General features: G+C 33.2%; 1 protein-coding gene across 1 annotated transcript in view; it reads right to left on the bottom strand.

The window, feature by feature from the left end:
* Dsc3 (desmocollin 3) overlaps positions 1–17,490 on the bottom strand; it is a 40,195-nt gene that overhangs the window by 8,668 nt on the left and 14,037 nt on the right. The window contains exons 5-12 of the mRNA XM_027935730.2: positions 17,255–17,410; positions 15,783–15,927; positions 13,728–13,894; positions 11,184–11,318; positions 10,413–10,598; positions 2,485–2,744; positions 2,231–2,373; positions 729–953 (exon numbers count right to left, since the gene is read on the bottom strand). Of these exons, the coding sequence (XP_027791531.2) occupies positions 729–953; positions 2,231–2,373; positions 2,485–2,744; positions 10,413–10,598; positions 11,184–11,318; positions 13,728–13,894; positions 15,783–15,927; positions 17,255–17,410 (1,417 nt within the window). The remainder of the gene's footprint in view (positions 1–728; positions 954–2,230; positions 2,374–2,484; positions 2,745–10,412; positions 10,599–11,183; positions 11,319–13,727; positions 13,895–15,782; positions 15,928–17,254; positions 17,411–17,490) is intronic.

The raw sequence follows: 17,490 nt of genomic DNA, 5'->3' as shown, positions 1-17,490 counted from the left end.
CAGCACGACAAATCCCAGCGGCTTCAGAGACTGAGGCAGGAGGATGGCAAGTTCAAAGTCAGCCTCAACAACTTAGTGAGGCACTGAACAACTTAGCAAGACCCTGTCTCAAAATAAAATATAAAAAGGGCCAGGGATGAAACTCAGTATTTAAAGCACCCCTGGATTCAATCCCTGGTACAAAAAAAAATGACACAGTAACAAAACAACAGAGTGAAATATGAATGAAATACAGAGAACTACATCCCCCCAAAAAAACTGTGATCATAGGAGGTATCTCTTGGAGGTTCCAATGCCAAGGCCCCTTTTCATATTCCACCATGTTCCTGTACAGAATAGCACAGTATATTTGTCTCATTCACCCAGAGTCCTCACTTCCAGAGCCTGTTTACAATACAATTTAAGCTACACATTTTCTGGTCTCTCTTTTCCCTGACTAGTATTAATTAAAAAACACGATGAAAGTTTATCTTAACAATAAGCTGCCCAATATTTTGAAAAGCATATTTTGTCTGTCTTGTAAATGTAAATTTTGCTTGCATAAAAGTCACGATTCCCTTCATTTTATTTATAATATGTAACACACTCACCACACAGTATTTGTAAAAGATTATTTGACCTCCTGAAAATCAATTTTGCATTATGTTTTGTGTAAGTAAACAAGTAAATCCATCCTCCAGTAATTCTTTCATTTCCGAGCATATAAATCACGAGTTTTGACTAAATACCATTAACTTTGTTGATGGTCCATATTCTATTGACTTCTGGAGAGGTGTTTGCCAAGCTGAAATGAAATGGAGCTCCATGGACAGGTTCATCAAGATCGATGGCTGAAATGTCAACGTATGTCATCTTTGGTTTGCAAACTACAAGGTAATCTTGGAGTAACTGGGGAGGGTTGTCATTCACATCTTCAATGTTCACTGCAAGAGTTCCAGTACATGATCTGCCATCTGAGAAGAGGAAGAAACCAGGTTTAGCATTGCTTCTAAATTCTTGTTTTGTGGTTTCTTAAGGGGAAAAAAGTCATTTATAATCTATATATGACATATGAATTCTTTTAAAAAATTTTTAATTATACATGACAGTAGAATGTATTTTGGCAGAACATACGTACATAGTAAAAAAAATAACTTATTTTACTGAGGATCCCACTTTTGTGGTTGTACGTGATGTGGAGTTTCTCTGATAGTGTATACAAACACAAGACTAGGAAAGTTATGACCAATTAATTCTACTCTTTCCTATTACCCACCCCCTCCCTTCCCTTTGTTTCCCTATGTCTATTCCAGTGGATTTCTATTTCAATCTCCTTTGTTTGGGGTTAGCATCCACTAATCGGAGAGAACATTTGGCCTTTGGATTTTGAGGATTGGCTTATTTCACTTAGTCTGGCAGTCTCCAGTTCCAATGATGTATGAGTTCTTTAAAATAAACTCTGATTATTATAGGCATGGTGAATAAGAACATGAATAAATAAAATCTGCAGATAATTTAAAATAATTACAGCTGTTAATAATATCAGATAAAAGTTTTAACACATCTTTTACCAGAATTACTACCAAATAATAAATATAAATGTCTGAAATGCAAATTCTGTTTCCTTGAATTCCTGGTGCAAATATTAATAAGCAGCGAGACAGTTACAGAAATTTATCCTAACTTTAGTTAGGTTTTAATCCCATCATGTATTTAAACCACTCAGGGAAATTTTTAAAATATATGATTCCCAGGTTCCACAACCAGATATTCTGATTCAATTAGTCTAAGGTAATATCTATGCCTTGACATTTTAATTTTAATATGAAGCCAGACTTGGGATATTCTAGGATAATTTATGAAACATAATTCAAGGAAAGGATCATCTTGACCTAATAATCACCTGGACTATTTAAAAGCTCAATTTAAAGTGACACAAAGAGACCTGGAGGAATCTCATGAGTCTGTTTTATCTAGTTCTAGATTTAAATTTTATCTTTGTCCTTTAACATAGAGAACCACATAAGCAGTTGAGGTCCTGTCATACATCTTGAGAATACACAGATAAATAAGAGATGGGTTTCTGTTGCTAAGCAGTTTCACCTTGTTAGATGATTAAGACAGATAAGAACAGTCTTTAAGATAATTTCTAAGAATTGCATATGCTTATCACAAAAATAATTCTGCACAGGAATAATTGTAGTTTGTTCTTCCATTCCTTTATGAAACACTAGATTTTTTTTTTTTTTACCTTGGTCTATTGCCAGGACTGTAACATTATAAACATCATTTCTGGGAGCCATAACTTCTCTGTCCAGGACTTTGGAAACTGTTATTAATCCCGAAATTTCATCTATGCTGATCCATTCTTTAGGATCATGCAATTTTTTGTATCTGTTAAAAAAAGTAAGAATAAACTCTGGCATCGTGATATGTTTTAAAATAAGAAATTATTTCAATTGTGACAAATGTATTATTAATAAATGATTATAGATTTCTTTGTACCTTAAGCCATTGCTATTTTTAGTTTCAGGGTCATATGCCTTATAGCCATTGACCTTTAACCCCGCTGCTGAGTTTTCTTTAATTCGCACATACTGAGCTGGAGGGTTACATTCAGGCCCTTCATCCTGATCCTTCACTCGAACAGTAACCAAAGCTCGATTCATGGTGGGTACTCTGGTTGCAATATCTCTAATAAATGGAACTTCATTGTTTACTCCAATTTCTAAGATCATTTGATGATTTTCTTCATAATTCAGTGGCTTTATAATAAAAATAAAAACAGATGTATCCACATCAGTGTAAAATACATTTGATATTTCAAACAGCAAGTGAACTTTTGTCAATATGAACAATAAATTCATTCTCACATTTTTTTTCAATATTGACTTCTATCCCTTGTTAAGGACAGAGGTGATTTTGAGCTAAAAAGCCTTTGGTAAGACTCATCCAAAACTTTATGTAGGTAGTTTTATAAAATTGTAGGAAAGAAATTCTATATTTCTTTCTTACTAAGGAAAACTTTCTTTTATTTCTTTCTTACTAAGGAAAACTGTCCTGAAATATGGAAATACCATAAAATGAAGACAATATTTAGCAGACTGGCCTTAGGAGTCACCTAACTTTCTAGGGAAAAGCAACTGTGACTGTTTCCTACTGACTTGGGGACCCAGGCATTTGACAATTCTTCTAAAGTTAGATATTAACTTCAACAAAACTCAAAAGGTACAATGATTTTATTTTCTGTCTGATAGATGAGATAGTCCAAATGTCTGCTTTAATTCCCTTATAAGGCTTTTAACTAAGGCATCTCATAGCAGCTTTTTCTTTGATCAAATCCATCCAGGGTCTCATTACTTCCTAGGAGTCTACTTTGTCTTTTTGTTGGTTCCCTTACTACCTATAGTTATGCAAATTATGTTTTTGACAATCGGAGAATAATACATTGGCATTGTCTATAGTTAGTTTTTCCAGTGAAATTCTGATAGAGGAAACAGAAAGGAGTCAAAGAAACACGAGGTCTTAATGGCACTTGTTAAATACACACCCCTTTTCTAAGAAGTGAAGACAAATATACTGAATCCTCATACTCTCGTGGGGTAGGTATTATCATCCTCCCCATTTTACAGAGCTGCAAACTGGAAAAGAGAGAGATAAACTGATTTTCCTAAAGCCAAAAGTATGTGTTTGAGCTGGAATCTGAAATCAGGTTCTTTGGTTCAAGTCTTTTTCCTTAACCAGCTGGCTATAATCCCTCTGCTAAACTAAGCTGCTTAATTGGTTCACTAGCCTCTGTCAATTTTTAAGTCAACACCTTAGTAATTTATTTTTAGGTAGTAAATCCAGCAAAACCCTTAAAACACTATTTTCCACCACACAGTAAAGTTAAAACACACTTTCTCTGATTCTCTTTCTGCTTATCAATACAACCACTGGATAAACATTGAACAAAATCAAAACTGATAAATTAAATTGTTTTTAACCTGTCCTTACAACCAGGTATTAACAGAATGAGAGATTGATAATCATGAACCCTCTAAGAAATCAAGAAAATTTTTGAATTATACAATACATAAAACATAGGTGAAGCTTTTTATTTTTATGAATATCCCAGAAACTATAAAGTCAAGAAGAAAAGAAGGCTAATATTTTCTTTTTGATGCTGATGAACTCCATCTCAACAAATTATAGATGCTGGCAGGCCCATGCAGAGTGGAAGGGCAACTGTTGGCAATGTTGCACAAGTAGAGGGGCAGTTATGTGATCCAGAAAATCATGCTAAGCTTACAGTTTCTTCAGGTAATTTTTCAAGGCTTAAGTTGGATATTACCTTAGTTCCTTAAAACTCTGCAAAAGATATGAAATCTGGTAGGCTGAATCTCAATGACTAATGAAAAAAGGTAAATTCTCTTCCACCAGCAGTGTTTTTGTTTTATAATTTGAAAAAAATCTTCATGTTCATGTACAAATACAGCAGAATGAATTTTCTATTATGTCTAATTATAATGCACCAATGGAAAAATAAGAATTGCTCAAAAATATCCCATATCTTCCCTGAAATTTTAGTAACTCCTTAGGACATGTATTTTAGCGGAGATGGAACTGAGAGCCATCCATATTGAGAATGATGAAGAACAATGCTGTCCTCACTCAAATCCATATGCATTACTGTTGGCCCTGACAGGAAAAGAAAACACTGAGGTGGAGAGATCTTCCAGGACTCAGATAAAGGCACAGTCAGCTCATACTATAGTTATAGAAAAGTCATCTGTTATGGAAAAGTGTAACATTGGTCCCAAGAATATGGTATGACTTTTTAGAGTAAAATAATAAAATTCTATAGTTCACCAAGTGCTTTCACTTTCATTGTGTTTGAGTAACTATTAGTTAGGCAGAGAGAAGCATTATTTCCATTTTACAGATAATACAAAGATAACTTTCCAAGGTCACAACAAAGAGAAGCAACTTAACATAATGCTTAACAGCACATGCTTGGAACCATAGACATATGTCCAAACCTTGTCTGTAATACATCTATGCTAAGTGACTTTGGGACAGCTTCCTATCCTAAACTTTCTGGTCTGTTCAGTTGGTTTAAGAATGACATTTATTGCTTTAATGTACAGTAAGTGCTTTACACTATTTTCCACCACACAGTAAAGTTAAAACATACTTTCTCTGATTCTCTTTCTGCTTATCAGTACAACCACTGGCTAAACATTGAACGAAATCAAAACTGATAAATTAAATTGTTTTTAACCTGTCCTTACAACCAGGTACTATGCAGGAAAATTGAGAGAATAGTGATGTGTTTGTTGTTGTTGTTAACAGTCAAAATGCTATAAGGCAATAATAAGATAAACTAACAAAAAACAATGTTTGCATTTTATTAATTTATTAAGCAAAAGAAATATAACTGAACAATTCTTAATTTACTCTACTGATTACTTAATCCTTCAGGTATAAAAGAAAAAGAAAAATGTGCATTTTTCCTGAACATGATTCTCAAAAGTAAAAACCAGAACACTGGAAAAGGAGAATTCCCTTAGAGTAGAGAAGAACACTGCATATTTCACCAACAAGGAGGTCAATCCTCATTGGAAGACAGGCTACCAGACTTAAAGATGAATTTCAAATGCACTGGTAAAAAATAGAAGATGTCTCACTTGAGTTTAAAGGTACAACTACACAGTCACAAACATTTTCCAAGGAAAAGAATATGATACTTTTAAATCCAATGTGGCTACTAAAGGAACTCCGATAAATTCAGGTTTTCTAAGATTTTCCATAAATATGGAAAGGAGACATAATATGACAAATACAAATTTTATTGATCAAAATGTTAAAAAATAGCATTTGACTCAGATTAAAAATGAATAAGCTTAGCAAAGGAGCTGATAAGGACAGAAGGTGATTATTTAAAAATCAAACCCAGAAAAATAGAAGTGAATCAAAGTTCCAATAAGAGAAGATACCCTGATGCCAATGAAGGTGTTGCTTTATCAAGCCAAGTAACACAAGTGTACCCAGCTGGAAGAACAGCACAGGGATTATGAATAAGGACCCTGCCTTCATAAGGTCTGGGTTGGCATTCTGAATATAAAAACAGAGCTATCTGTCCTGGATAATTACACATGTGATGACCTAAATTCAGGGGACAAATCATCTGTCCTAGGCACCTATGAATTATAATATATTACTTGTCTCTGTCTCCTCATCTGGAAATGGGAGGAGGGAGAGTAAGAATCACCTGGTGTTGCTGTGAACATGAAATACATTTTTTTTTAATTCAATGGTGTTTGAGTTTTTTAAAACTCTTTCAAAGCATGGAAAAAAGAAAAATAGATATATTATTTTAATGAAACAAGCATAAAATTGATAGTAAAAAACATCAATTATACAAAAGAAGTAAACTATAAGCAAATCTCTCATTTGTGGATTTGGACATAAATCCTAGATATAAATTATCTATAGATAATTTTCCTATAGATATTAGGAAAAAAAACCTCAACAAGAAAAGAACATTAAAAATTTAATTTATCACATAAAAAATAGAAATTATCTTAATTAAGTGATTCCATTTCTATAAATTTATCTTCCATTATTGTAAAGTGATATGTATACATGGCTATTCATTGTAGAAAATTTTGAATTCACAAAAGAGATTATAATTCCCATTGATAAGCCTAAATTTCAGTTTATAGGAATTGATAAAACATTTTATATTCATGTTATATGAGTATTATACTATAAAATCTATAACATATAGCTATTAAAGATGAAAACATCATATCTAATAGGTAATTTTCTCAGAGATAAGTTGTTGAATAAAGAATGATATGATCTAAATTCATGGATAGGGAACAGGTTAAAAATACTGAAGCAGGCCAGAAACCCCCACCCAGAAGACTCTTGCAATAATTAAACAGAAACCCCCATTATATTTGTAACATATAAATTCCTCTTCTTCAGAAAGCTTTCTATCAGCAAAAACTTCTGCATGCAGAAGGGCACTGTGGTTGGTAGTTTCCTCTTTTTTATAAATGCCAGGTGTGCAGAAAAAAGCAAACAAACTTGTGAAACCTCTGTGTACTCCCCCCACACACACACACCCCTACCCCAGCCCTGGTCACTGGGTATAAAGTTTAAAGAATTTCTACACTCATTGTTCAGAGGAAGAATTCTTAGGCCAGAGCCACCTCTGAATCCTGCTGTCAATAAACATGCTTCTTGAAAATTCCTCAGGTGTCCAGCCCCTTCTATTCTATCTACTTCAAAATACTGTGTTCATACCATGAAATATCAGAGTGAGAAATATAATAATTTCAGAGATATGTTAATACATGCTTAATAAAGAAACATGGTAAAATTCCTTAAACACAATTGCATGTACATAAAATGCCTTTGAAACAATATCAATAAATGGGTAACACATTTATTGATTCTTCCAAGAACTGAGTGTTGGGGGACCTGGGTAAATTACTTTTTATTACACACTTTTACTTTTGTACTTCTGAATGGGCTTCTTACTCAAAACTTAAATTAAAAATGAAAGACATATTAATTATAAGTTAATTATCTATTGACATCTAAAACAAATAAGATACTACACTTGACATGAGGTCTTGCACTCATGGAATAAAAAATATTAGTCATTATTGCAACTGTTGGTTTACTATCAGTTGTGAATGTGAGAATATAATTGGATTCTGCAATAAGAAGCAGCAAATGGACACTATCATATATTGAATACAGAGTGCTATGTGGGCTTAATGGGGCAAGACTGGAAGTAATAGAGAGATCATTGACTTTGGAACAATATTAACCAGGTCTGTATTCCAAGCTGGATAATTACAGTATATTCAATGTTTGGGAATTGAGTTACTTCCATCAGCCCAGGTTATTATTGTTTTTGTTGATGTTATTATAAATTGAAGAAAATAATGCTTAGTCCCAAAGGGGATATGACAATTAGATATAACATACATAAAGGACCTAGTATCATTCCCCATGATATACAATGTGCCTGGTTCATAGCAACTACTTTTTTTTTCTTTTAAGTATTTTAATTTATTAAATTTACCAATAGGTACTTCCATGGTAAAATAATTATTATTATTTTTTTAATTTTATTTTTTTTAATTGGTTGTTCAAAACATTATTAACATTCTTGAAATACTAAAAGTAGTTACTAGAGGTAATAGCTAAGATAAAATTGTTAAATAAAAGTTGGACTATATTATGATAAAAAATAATGAAAATAAATACTATTGGGCAGAAAATGTTTTATATTTTTCATATATGAAATTTAAGTAAACTGAACTAGAGACAGAATAGGAAAGTACGTCATCTAATCAGTGTCCATTCTGGGGACTCCTGCAGTGTAATACAATAAGACATTCATAAGAAGTGAAACTGATGTTTACCACTCACTTGGAATCAGAAATATTTCAGGATCTAGGCTATAATTTCCAAATAAATTTGGACAAAAACTTTAATATCTGTGATCAGTACTTCTTGGGAAAAAAGACATACTGAATATATTTACCTATACTCAGTGATGAGGTTCTTTTAAAATGCATTTTTTGAGAAAGTTTACTAGAGATTATTTTTAATTGGTCAAAATTTTTAATTCTTAATGCTATTTAAATTTTGTTTCCCTAAGCAAAACAAAACCATCGAGATTTTTAAATAATAATAATAATAATGTTTATGATACAGTTTCTTCAAATGGGCCTTGAGTACTGGCCTTGAATGAGGGAAACCTAAAGAGTTGCCTTCTGACAGAGAAGCAGATTGGGAGCACTTTCAAAGTTGTGAGTTTGGGTCTCTTACTTCAGGTGGCATAAACTATCCACTCTAGATCTCAGACTACTCCTTTGACTTATTTCCAGGAAGAAAAAAAAAAAAAAGATGTGTGTGGTAGGGAGGAAAAGGAGATGCAAGGAAAATATTTGCAATTACATCAATTTTGAATCAAATGCCTGTACTACAGAAGTCTCCAGCCTTGGAAACTGCACTAGATGCATAACAACACTTTTTATAAAAAAAAAAAAAAATCATACACCACAACCCTTCAGTCCACCCTTAAGTTCAGCCACAGCTGTGGTGGACAGAGCTCATTTACACTGATTCACATCTGGAACACCCAAAGATTCAGCTCTTCAGACTCAGAATTTCCTCCAAAGCCAGAAAGTTCCTTTGACAAATGGCAGGCACTGCTCAGCCCAGAGTGCAGGGGAGTGATCTAAGGATGGGAGTTAATGGGTAAATACCTAGGGTGACCATCTTTGAACTGGTAATTCTGGGGTACAGTCTAAAAATTTTCTTGAATGCTTGAACACCCAAGAATTCAGACGTGATTGGCTTTCATCCTTCCTTATCTTATTTGCCCATTTCACTCTGGCTTCCAGGGATTCTCTTTCTAAATATCTATCTATATTGTTTTGGACTTGGTTTTCTGGAGAGTCCAAGTACAGGATGGACCAGTAAGGCAGAAAAAAATAATTGACAACATTTTCTTATTTCTTCTTATTTTATTCTTAATATAAAGCTTAATTTTTTAAAAGTAGCTGGTATTTACTATTCAAACTGAAAAAGGGAAAAGTTTGAATATATTTGACTGTTCACGTCTGGATAGAACTTGCCATAGTATATCATCCCTGAAAACTCTTAAAAACAAAACAACTGCAAATAGGTCTATGTAACCAAGATGCCACTATATTATTGCACTATATTATTTCCTTCATACAGTGAATGACCTACTCTTTTTTGTTCTTGTCTAGAAATATAAAACCAGTATCCTTTTCAAACAGAGCCCATCCTTTCTTAAAACCTGAGCCCTAGAATGTAGCAGTTCTACCAAATGTGCAATATATAGAACAAAAAATAAGTTTATTCTGTGCTGTCTGAAATGCTACTATACTTAAACTTCAAAATTGCCCCTAAAGGAGCAGATGTAACTATATATAAATAATGAGAAGTGTGATTCTAACTTATATTATGTAAGGATTAAAAGAATTAGGAATATATCCTAGAAAAGAGATATGGCAGCATTTTCCAAAACTTGTATGAGTTCTCAATATCATTAGAAGTAGAATCAGGATGAAAGACATAGATTATAAGGAGAATAATTTGTGCATAATAGGAGTAATCATTTCTGAGAATCAGAACTCTGCAAATATAGAATAATTTGCCAATGGAGATATAGAGATCCTGATAATTAATATTCAAGCATATGCTCTGAGACTAGTAACTGGCAATAAAATTACAGAATAGGCAGGCCTCAAATAGGAAGAGCCAGACTAAATAGGTTTAAGTTCTCTTTGAGCTGGTAGAGTCCATGATCTGAAACTACTTAGTTGATTAAACCATAAGCTGATAAAAATATGTGAAGCTTCCACATTGTTAATAAATTGTTGTTACTGTACCTTTACAACACAGAGAACACCTTCATTAGTTGCTTTGTCTGTGCTAATTTTGAAGTAACCATTTTCATTTCCTTTTAAAATGGTAAAATTAGCCCTCCAATTTTCAGTATTAATTGAATCCTTATCTTCTATAGGTATTCTTAAGATTTCCACATTATATATATTTTCATCTACTGTTGCTTCATACTGAAAGAAACAGAATTCATTAAAAATTTGATTTATAAAGAAAATTTTTACAAAGAAAGTAAAATGTTTCTTCCTCTTTAAAAATAATTATTCTTAGCTGGGCACCAGGCATGGTGGCACACACCTGTAATTCCAGCAGCTCAGGCAGCTGAGGCACAAGAATCCCAAGTTCAAAGACAGCCTCAGCAACTTAACGAGGCCCTAAGCAACTTAGTGAAACCCTGTCTCAAAAACTAAAAGGGGCTCAGATGTGGTTCAGTAGTTAAGCATACCACACACACACACAAAAAAAACATTTATTCTTATAGATTATTTTAAGACCATGAATCATAAGTAGAACTATTTCATTCAATGTTATCTTTTAAATAAAAGAACTTCCCTACATGAGAAGACTAGAATGTCATTGGCCTATGAGGTAGATCATATAAATACTATAGTATTAATAAATGAAAGTATTATATAATGTACATAAATTTTAATATTATTCATGAATTACATGTGTTTCAAAGTATGACAAATATTTTATTAATTCAGATTAATTAAAAAAAGAGACAAGATGGACAGATTTTTATATTATATACTTACAGCATTTTGTCTGAAAGTAGGTGCATTGTCATTTGAATCTTTTACTGTTATGATACAAGTTGATGTACTGGACAATCCAAAAAATTGACCATCCATGTCTTGGACTTTCATTATCAATGTGTACTTGTCTATAACCTGAAAACAAAGCCAATGCTTAATCTTAGATACTTTTGTTTAATTTCATAAAGGAAGCCTCAATTGTACCCTTTTCTATTTTCGTGCTTTAATTTGATTTCTGTACTTCCATATATTCTAAGAATCTGGTAGAGAAAGGTAAAACTGAAAACGTAGGCAGAGGTTAAATTACAAAGACATACTAAGAACTTAGGTTTATGTTTTAACAGATAATAGGGGAAAGTTTTAGGGGAAGCAGAGAAAATGCAATGTAGAAACATTTGAGTTTTAGAAAGAAGAGTCTTAAAGAAGATTGAGCATAATTTGGAGTAAGCTAAATGAGCTCACTCACAAACTACAATAACCTAAGGCTGGTGTCCAAACCTGAGGCAGTAGCAATAGGGACAGAGAGAAAGGGTAACAGGAAAGCACTTGGGAATTACAATGGAGTAGGACTTGATAGTAGATTCCATATACAACTTAAGAAGAAAAGAGAGAACTGGTTAAGTATGATGCATAAGTGTCTACTTGGACAGGTGGACAGGAATATGACTGGCCAATGCTGGAGATGCAGAAAGAGAGACAGTTCTCTGAAAGTGTGAACTATAGAGTGAAGGGATTAAAAATAAGAGTTTTATTTTACAAATACTGAATTTTGTGTGCCTAAGGTAAATTGAATGAAAGAAATTTAGAAGTACCTGGGTATATGTCTCCATACTTAATGGAGAGATCATGGGCAGAAATACCAACCTGGGCATCATCATTATGTAGAGAGTGGTTGAAATTGTGGTGGGAATCAGATTATCCAGGAGACAGTACAGGATGAGAAGAGCTGAGGACATGAGGAACAATAGCATTTGAAGCACAGAGAAAATAAGAAGTCAATGCAAAGCACGTTAAAAAGGGAAGATCAGTGAAATGAGGGGAACCGGAAATCCCAGGGAAGACAGTTTTCATAAGTGCCAACTAGAAGCAGAGACATAACTGTTGGATTGAGCAATTAGGAAGCCACTGTTGACTTCTGCACATGGTGTGGTGATGTGAAATTAATTCCTTAGACTGTGAAACATTCATCATTGTAGCCTCTTATTTTATTCATTTTGGCCTTCTGTTGGTTTCTTTGTTGGGTCCTGTGCTCTCTCTCATCCCTCAGTCTTCATTTTGCCCAGTTTCCTTTCCACAGTGGAAATCCCCACTATACAATGTCCCTCCCCAAAACTTCAGGACTGTCTGATACGCTGTGTTTCCATTCACCTAAATTCAGTCTCTTTCTCTCCCTTATTCATTTCTTTAGTTCCTGTGTGGTTCTCTACAACACACTCCGACTGTTCCACACAAAATTCCAATAGATTATTTTTGTTTTACATGAGGCAAACACACCTGGATTTCTCCTAAACTGGAACAAATACATTTTATAATCTTAAAATAGTTAATATTTCTAAACATCATCTATTTCCATTTGCAATAAATGGGAAAACCTTGTCTTGCTTGATTGCCATGTTAACTGTCCATGTACCAAAGATACAAAAACATTCACATTATCCCTTTCAATCTTTCTTATTTGTTATTATCGTTATGTGCTTTACCACATAAATGCTCCAATCCTGAAAAAATTAAAATGATGGTAACTACAACTTTTAGATTACTTTCAATTCCTTTCTATAGATTCTCTTATGTCTTTGGTGTCAATTACATTGATTTCTCTTTCATAATCTCCTTAGCATGTCAACCCTACTATTTATTTTATTCTCATAATAGGGATCATTGAAGTGTTCCAATAAAGCTATTTTATAGATATGAAATTGATTCTTTTGCCTCAGTTAATGAGATATAATTCTGATTTAAATGTAGCCTGACAGAGTGGACAGAGAAACAATAAAAACAAAAGATTGGAAGTTTCTGTGAAATAATTGGAATTGGTCAATTCAATCTTTCTGACCGTGACATTTCTCCTCTATAGGTTAGACATAGCACCTATATAGTCAAACAAGGAAATTACAAAAACCACATAAATCTATGCATAAATAATTTGAGCAGAAATTACTATATGAATGACAATATACTATTAATATCATTGAAATAGTGTTACAGAATTTTAATGATTCAACACCTTTATCTGAACTGATCCTTTTCTGATAAAAAGTATGTACATCTATAATAACTGAAGAGGGATCAAGTTATGATCTATATTCATGAAATAAGCAAAACTTATTGTCCTACCTGAGAACTGGAGCCTTTATTGAACAGGGACCAAGAAACCACAGACAAGGAAATAGAATGTAAAGGACAGAAAAAATGCAATGAATCCTTATTGTCTTAAAACTGTAATAAATTAATAAATTCTTAATCCATAGGATAACAAATTATAGCAAAGGAGCAAAAGGCGCTCAACTCCCAGTAAAATGGCATTCTGCAAAATGTGGCTATTACCTCTCTGTCCAAGTAGTGAGAAACTGTGGTGATCACACCTGTGCTGGGATGCACAGAAAAGAGCCCAGGTGATTTCGGATTCTGCTCCAAAATGCTGTACTTCAGACGTGTGTGCATTGTGTCTGGTTCATCTCTGTCTGTGGCACATACCACTCCCACTGTTGTACCTGTGCATTTAAAAGAATTTTTAAGCCCAGCGCAGTGGCGCACACCTGTAATCCCAGTGGCTCAGGAGGTTGAAGCAGGAGGATTGCTAATTCAAAACCAGCATCAGCAACTGAGTGAGGCACTAAACAAAGTGAGACCCTGTCTCTAAATAAAATACAAAACAGGGCTGGGGATGTGATTCAGTGGTTGAGTGCCCCTGAGTTCAATCCCTGGTACCAAAAAAAAAAAAAAAGAACTTTTATTTTCCACAACTGGAAAACATGTTTAGAAGTATCTACACTTTTCAAACTTTAAGAGTGATGGTGAACTCCTCATTCAAAATGTATTTCTTACCAGAGGTAATTCTCTTTACATAGAATTAATAAAGATGACTTTATATGAATAATAAAACATTTTAATGCTGAGAATCAGCTTGTATTTTGCTTACAATTTAAAATGCTTGATAATGCATTACTAAAAAATGGCAATAAAAATTATTTCAATATATACTCTTATACTTTGCAATAACAAACCTAGCTGGAAGAATAAACCATGTCTCCTAAATAATTCAGATTTTTGCAAATTAAACTCTTGATTAAGTAAGTGCTAAACTAAGGCCTATTTAGAATAAGATCATATAGATAGTCAGGTTGACCTTTAATAGTCCAATTGCCCAGTATTTCCTTTTTATGATTTATTTGTTGTTGTTTTCTAAGCTCTGATTCATTTTCTTTCAACTTCTTAGTATGAAAGCCTTAAATGGCATAAATCTCCTGATGTGATTACTTCAAGAACCAGGTGTTGATGGTGGCATCAAAGTATTCACCCTAGGTTCTCTACTGCTACTGAAAAAAAAAAAAAAAAAAAAAGCAGAATCCTCAATATAAAAATCCTGGAACTGTTTTCTCTATTTTTGAGAAAGGAAAAATGAAACAGAGTCATAGAATTGTGAAGCTAAAAAACAGTATTGATCATCTAATGTAATTAGCTCTTTTTACAAGTGAGAGAACTCAAAGTAACTTCCCTGAGTTCTCATGAATTCATGAGAGAACCGCCATGAAAAATTCTGTTTTCTAAACTCCAAACCAATGATCGTTGTGTTTTTTAATTGTACATGTAGATAATAAACAGGTTTACATTGATGACAACAAATTATCAAAGAAAAATATAAAGAGGAAAAATAATTGAAATAATGCTGCAAAAATCTAAGTGACCCTGAGAAAACTTAATAGATGAGTTAGAAAAGTCACCCTTCATGATGGGGTGCACATTCTTTCAACTTTATTACAGGATACCTATTCTTCATTTTACAAGTCTCAGAAGACATCATGAATGCTACATTTAGGGGCCAAGTAAACTGAAATACTTTGATTTTCCACATGTGAGAGTGTTTAGGATGGGGAATGCATTATGTAACTTTTTCTAATGTTATTCCAGTATTCATTCTAAATTGGAAGTATTGAAGTAGTAGTTTTGAAAGAAGAGATACTACAAAAAAATGTTTAAAAAATTGTGTTCTCAGTGGATGTCATTTAACACCTCTCTATATGAAACCTCATTTAAAAATCTTCACTACTTTTTAGTTTTATTGTTCATTTCCCCCTGGAGGTGACAATAGTAATAAACCCACATAATAAGAAAATGAAATAAAATACATAAGTCAAATATGATACAAAGCTTGAATAACTGTTGGCTGCCATTATAGTCCATTAGTGTCACATTGACAATGCTAAAAAGATTACTGAAACACCTGGTAAGATACATGTTAATAGAATGTGAATAAAAGTTTTCTAATAAGTAGGTACTAATCTAGTGTTACCTCACAATGACCTGGCCATGAGTATTAAAAAAAAAAAATCAATGTCTCCAAAATGCACACAAACATATTTAATATAGAAACAGCCTTACCAAGTCTACTACTTTCTGGAACTTCAAAATTATAAATTGTTTCTGTGAAAATAGGGTGGTTGTCATTTTCATCCTCCACTTTGATGGGTAGTGGAAGAGGTAAATCCGCCGAGTACCCATCTGCAGTTGATGCGTAGGCAATCAACTATAAAACAGGAAAAGTAGCTTCAAAAGTCAATATCAATTAGAGCAAAAGGATAGGATGCTCTCTCAACTATTTTCACTGCAAATATTTTCAGCAACAATTTCAAAGATTTGTATTTGATGCTGTTTAGATCAAAGCACCAAATGGAGAAACATTTTATAGCAAAGAAATTTTAGTATTTGGTAGAAATGGCTTCACTTCAAATAAAACCTAGGTCAGAATATAGCAAAATCGGGAACTCTGTATGCTGTTCTGAGGCATTATTTGGGCTATAATAACTTGGATTATAGACCTTACTTTCTCTATAATCATAAAGTCACATTTGAAGAATAAATAATGTCACTGCAATGGGAAAAATCCCCACTATGTGATGTACATAAGGTAATAATTCCCAATCTTTCCATTTTAAGCCCTTTTATTATTTTACCTTATAGATCACATATTTGCTAGAGTTTTTCTAACAAAATACACTTACTAATTTCTCCATTGCTAATTAACCAAAGGCAATATATGGTCAAATAAAATGTATTTCTATTCAGTCTGTATAGAAATACACTCTATTTATAGAAATATACTGTATTCACTGAGTTGAACATTTTCTAAGCAAAAGTAAAGTATATTATATGGGGCATGTCTCCCACGTTTGCTGGCCCAGAAACTCTTTCCGCCTATAAAAACAGAATCTCTGTTTCCAATAGGGAATCCTTCCTCCTACCCACCAGGGAGAATATACAGATATATACTGTGTGATGATTACCACAGTCAAATTAATGAACCCCCAAATCATCATACATAGTATTTACCACATTACAATGAAAATTGTCTGACTTATTTGTCTTTGATTACAAGCTTTTCTCTATCAGAATGCTTGTTTACTAGCCTTTGTTTGAGCTTGGTTTTATTTCTTTCACTTTTATTTCTTCATCTAGTTTTCAGACAGGATTACAAAGTCATAAATGTGGAAAGAAAACAAAAACGTAAAGCAGTAGAGAAGTAGGATCTATTTGAACTCTGGACAAGTACTGGAGAGAAGAAAAGGTACCAGTGACCAGAGAAAGTATCTCATAAGCAAAACCAAATTCCTCCAAAGGTACTAGAATTTACATTCAAACATAATTAAATTCCTTTGCTTCATTTCAGGATTTCCTAACAAAAGTTAAGATGAAATATTGACCAAGCATTCCAAATTATGGCACACTCTATGTTCCTTTGATTTTAAGATACCCTCTAAGATAGAGTGCAAGAAGATAGGAAAGAGTAGGTGGAGTACTAAAGGAAGAACAATTTAATAAAAAAATAAAGTCATATTTCTCAATAAAATTCCTACATCAAAGACATCATATTCCTCACGATCCACGGGCCGGGTGCAATACAAATTTCCAGTGTCTCTTTCTATGAAAAACAAATTTAAAGGTTCTTGGTCAACTCCACGCCCACTTATTGAGTAGAAGACGGTATAATTCTGTGCTGCATCAGATTGAACCTACAAGGGAAAAATGTATATGTGAGAAATTAAAATTAAAATGCTATCTTTTAAAAATTCAGCTGATGTATTCATATATA

This window comes from Marmota flaviventris, chromosome 16, assembly GCF_047511675.1.
Source record: "Marmota flaviventris isolate mMarFla1 chromosome 16, mMarFla1.hap1, whole genome shotgun sequence".
NCBI lineage: Eukaryota > Metazoa > Chordata > Mammalia > Rodentia > Sciuridae > Marmota > Marmota flaviventris.
Note: the sequence above shows the minus strand (reverse complement) of the source record. Positions and strands in the feature narration are given on the sequence as shown.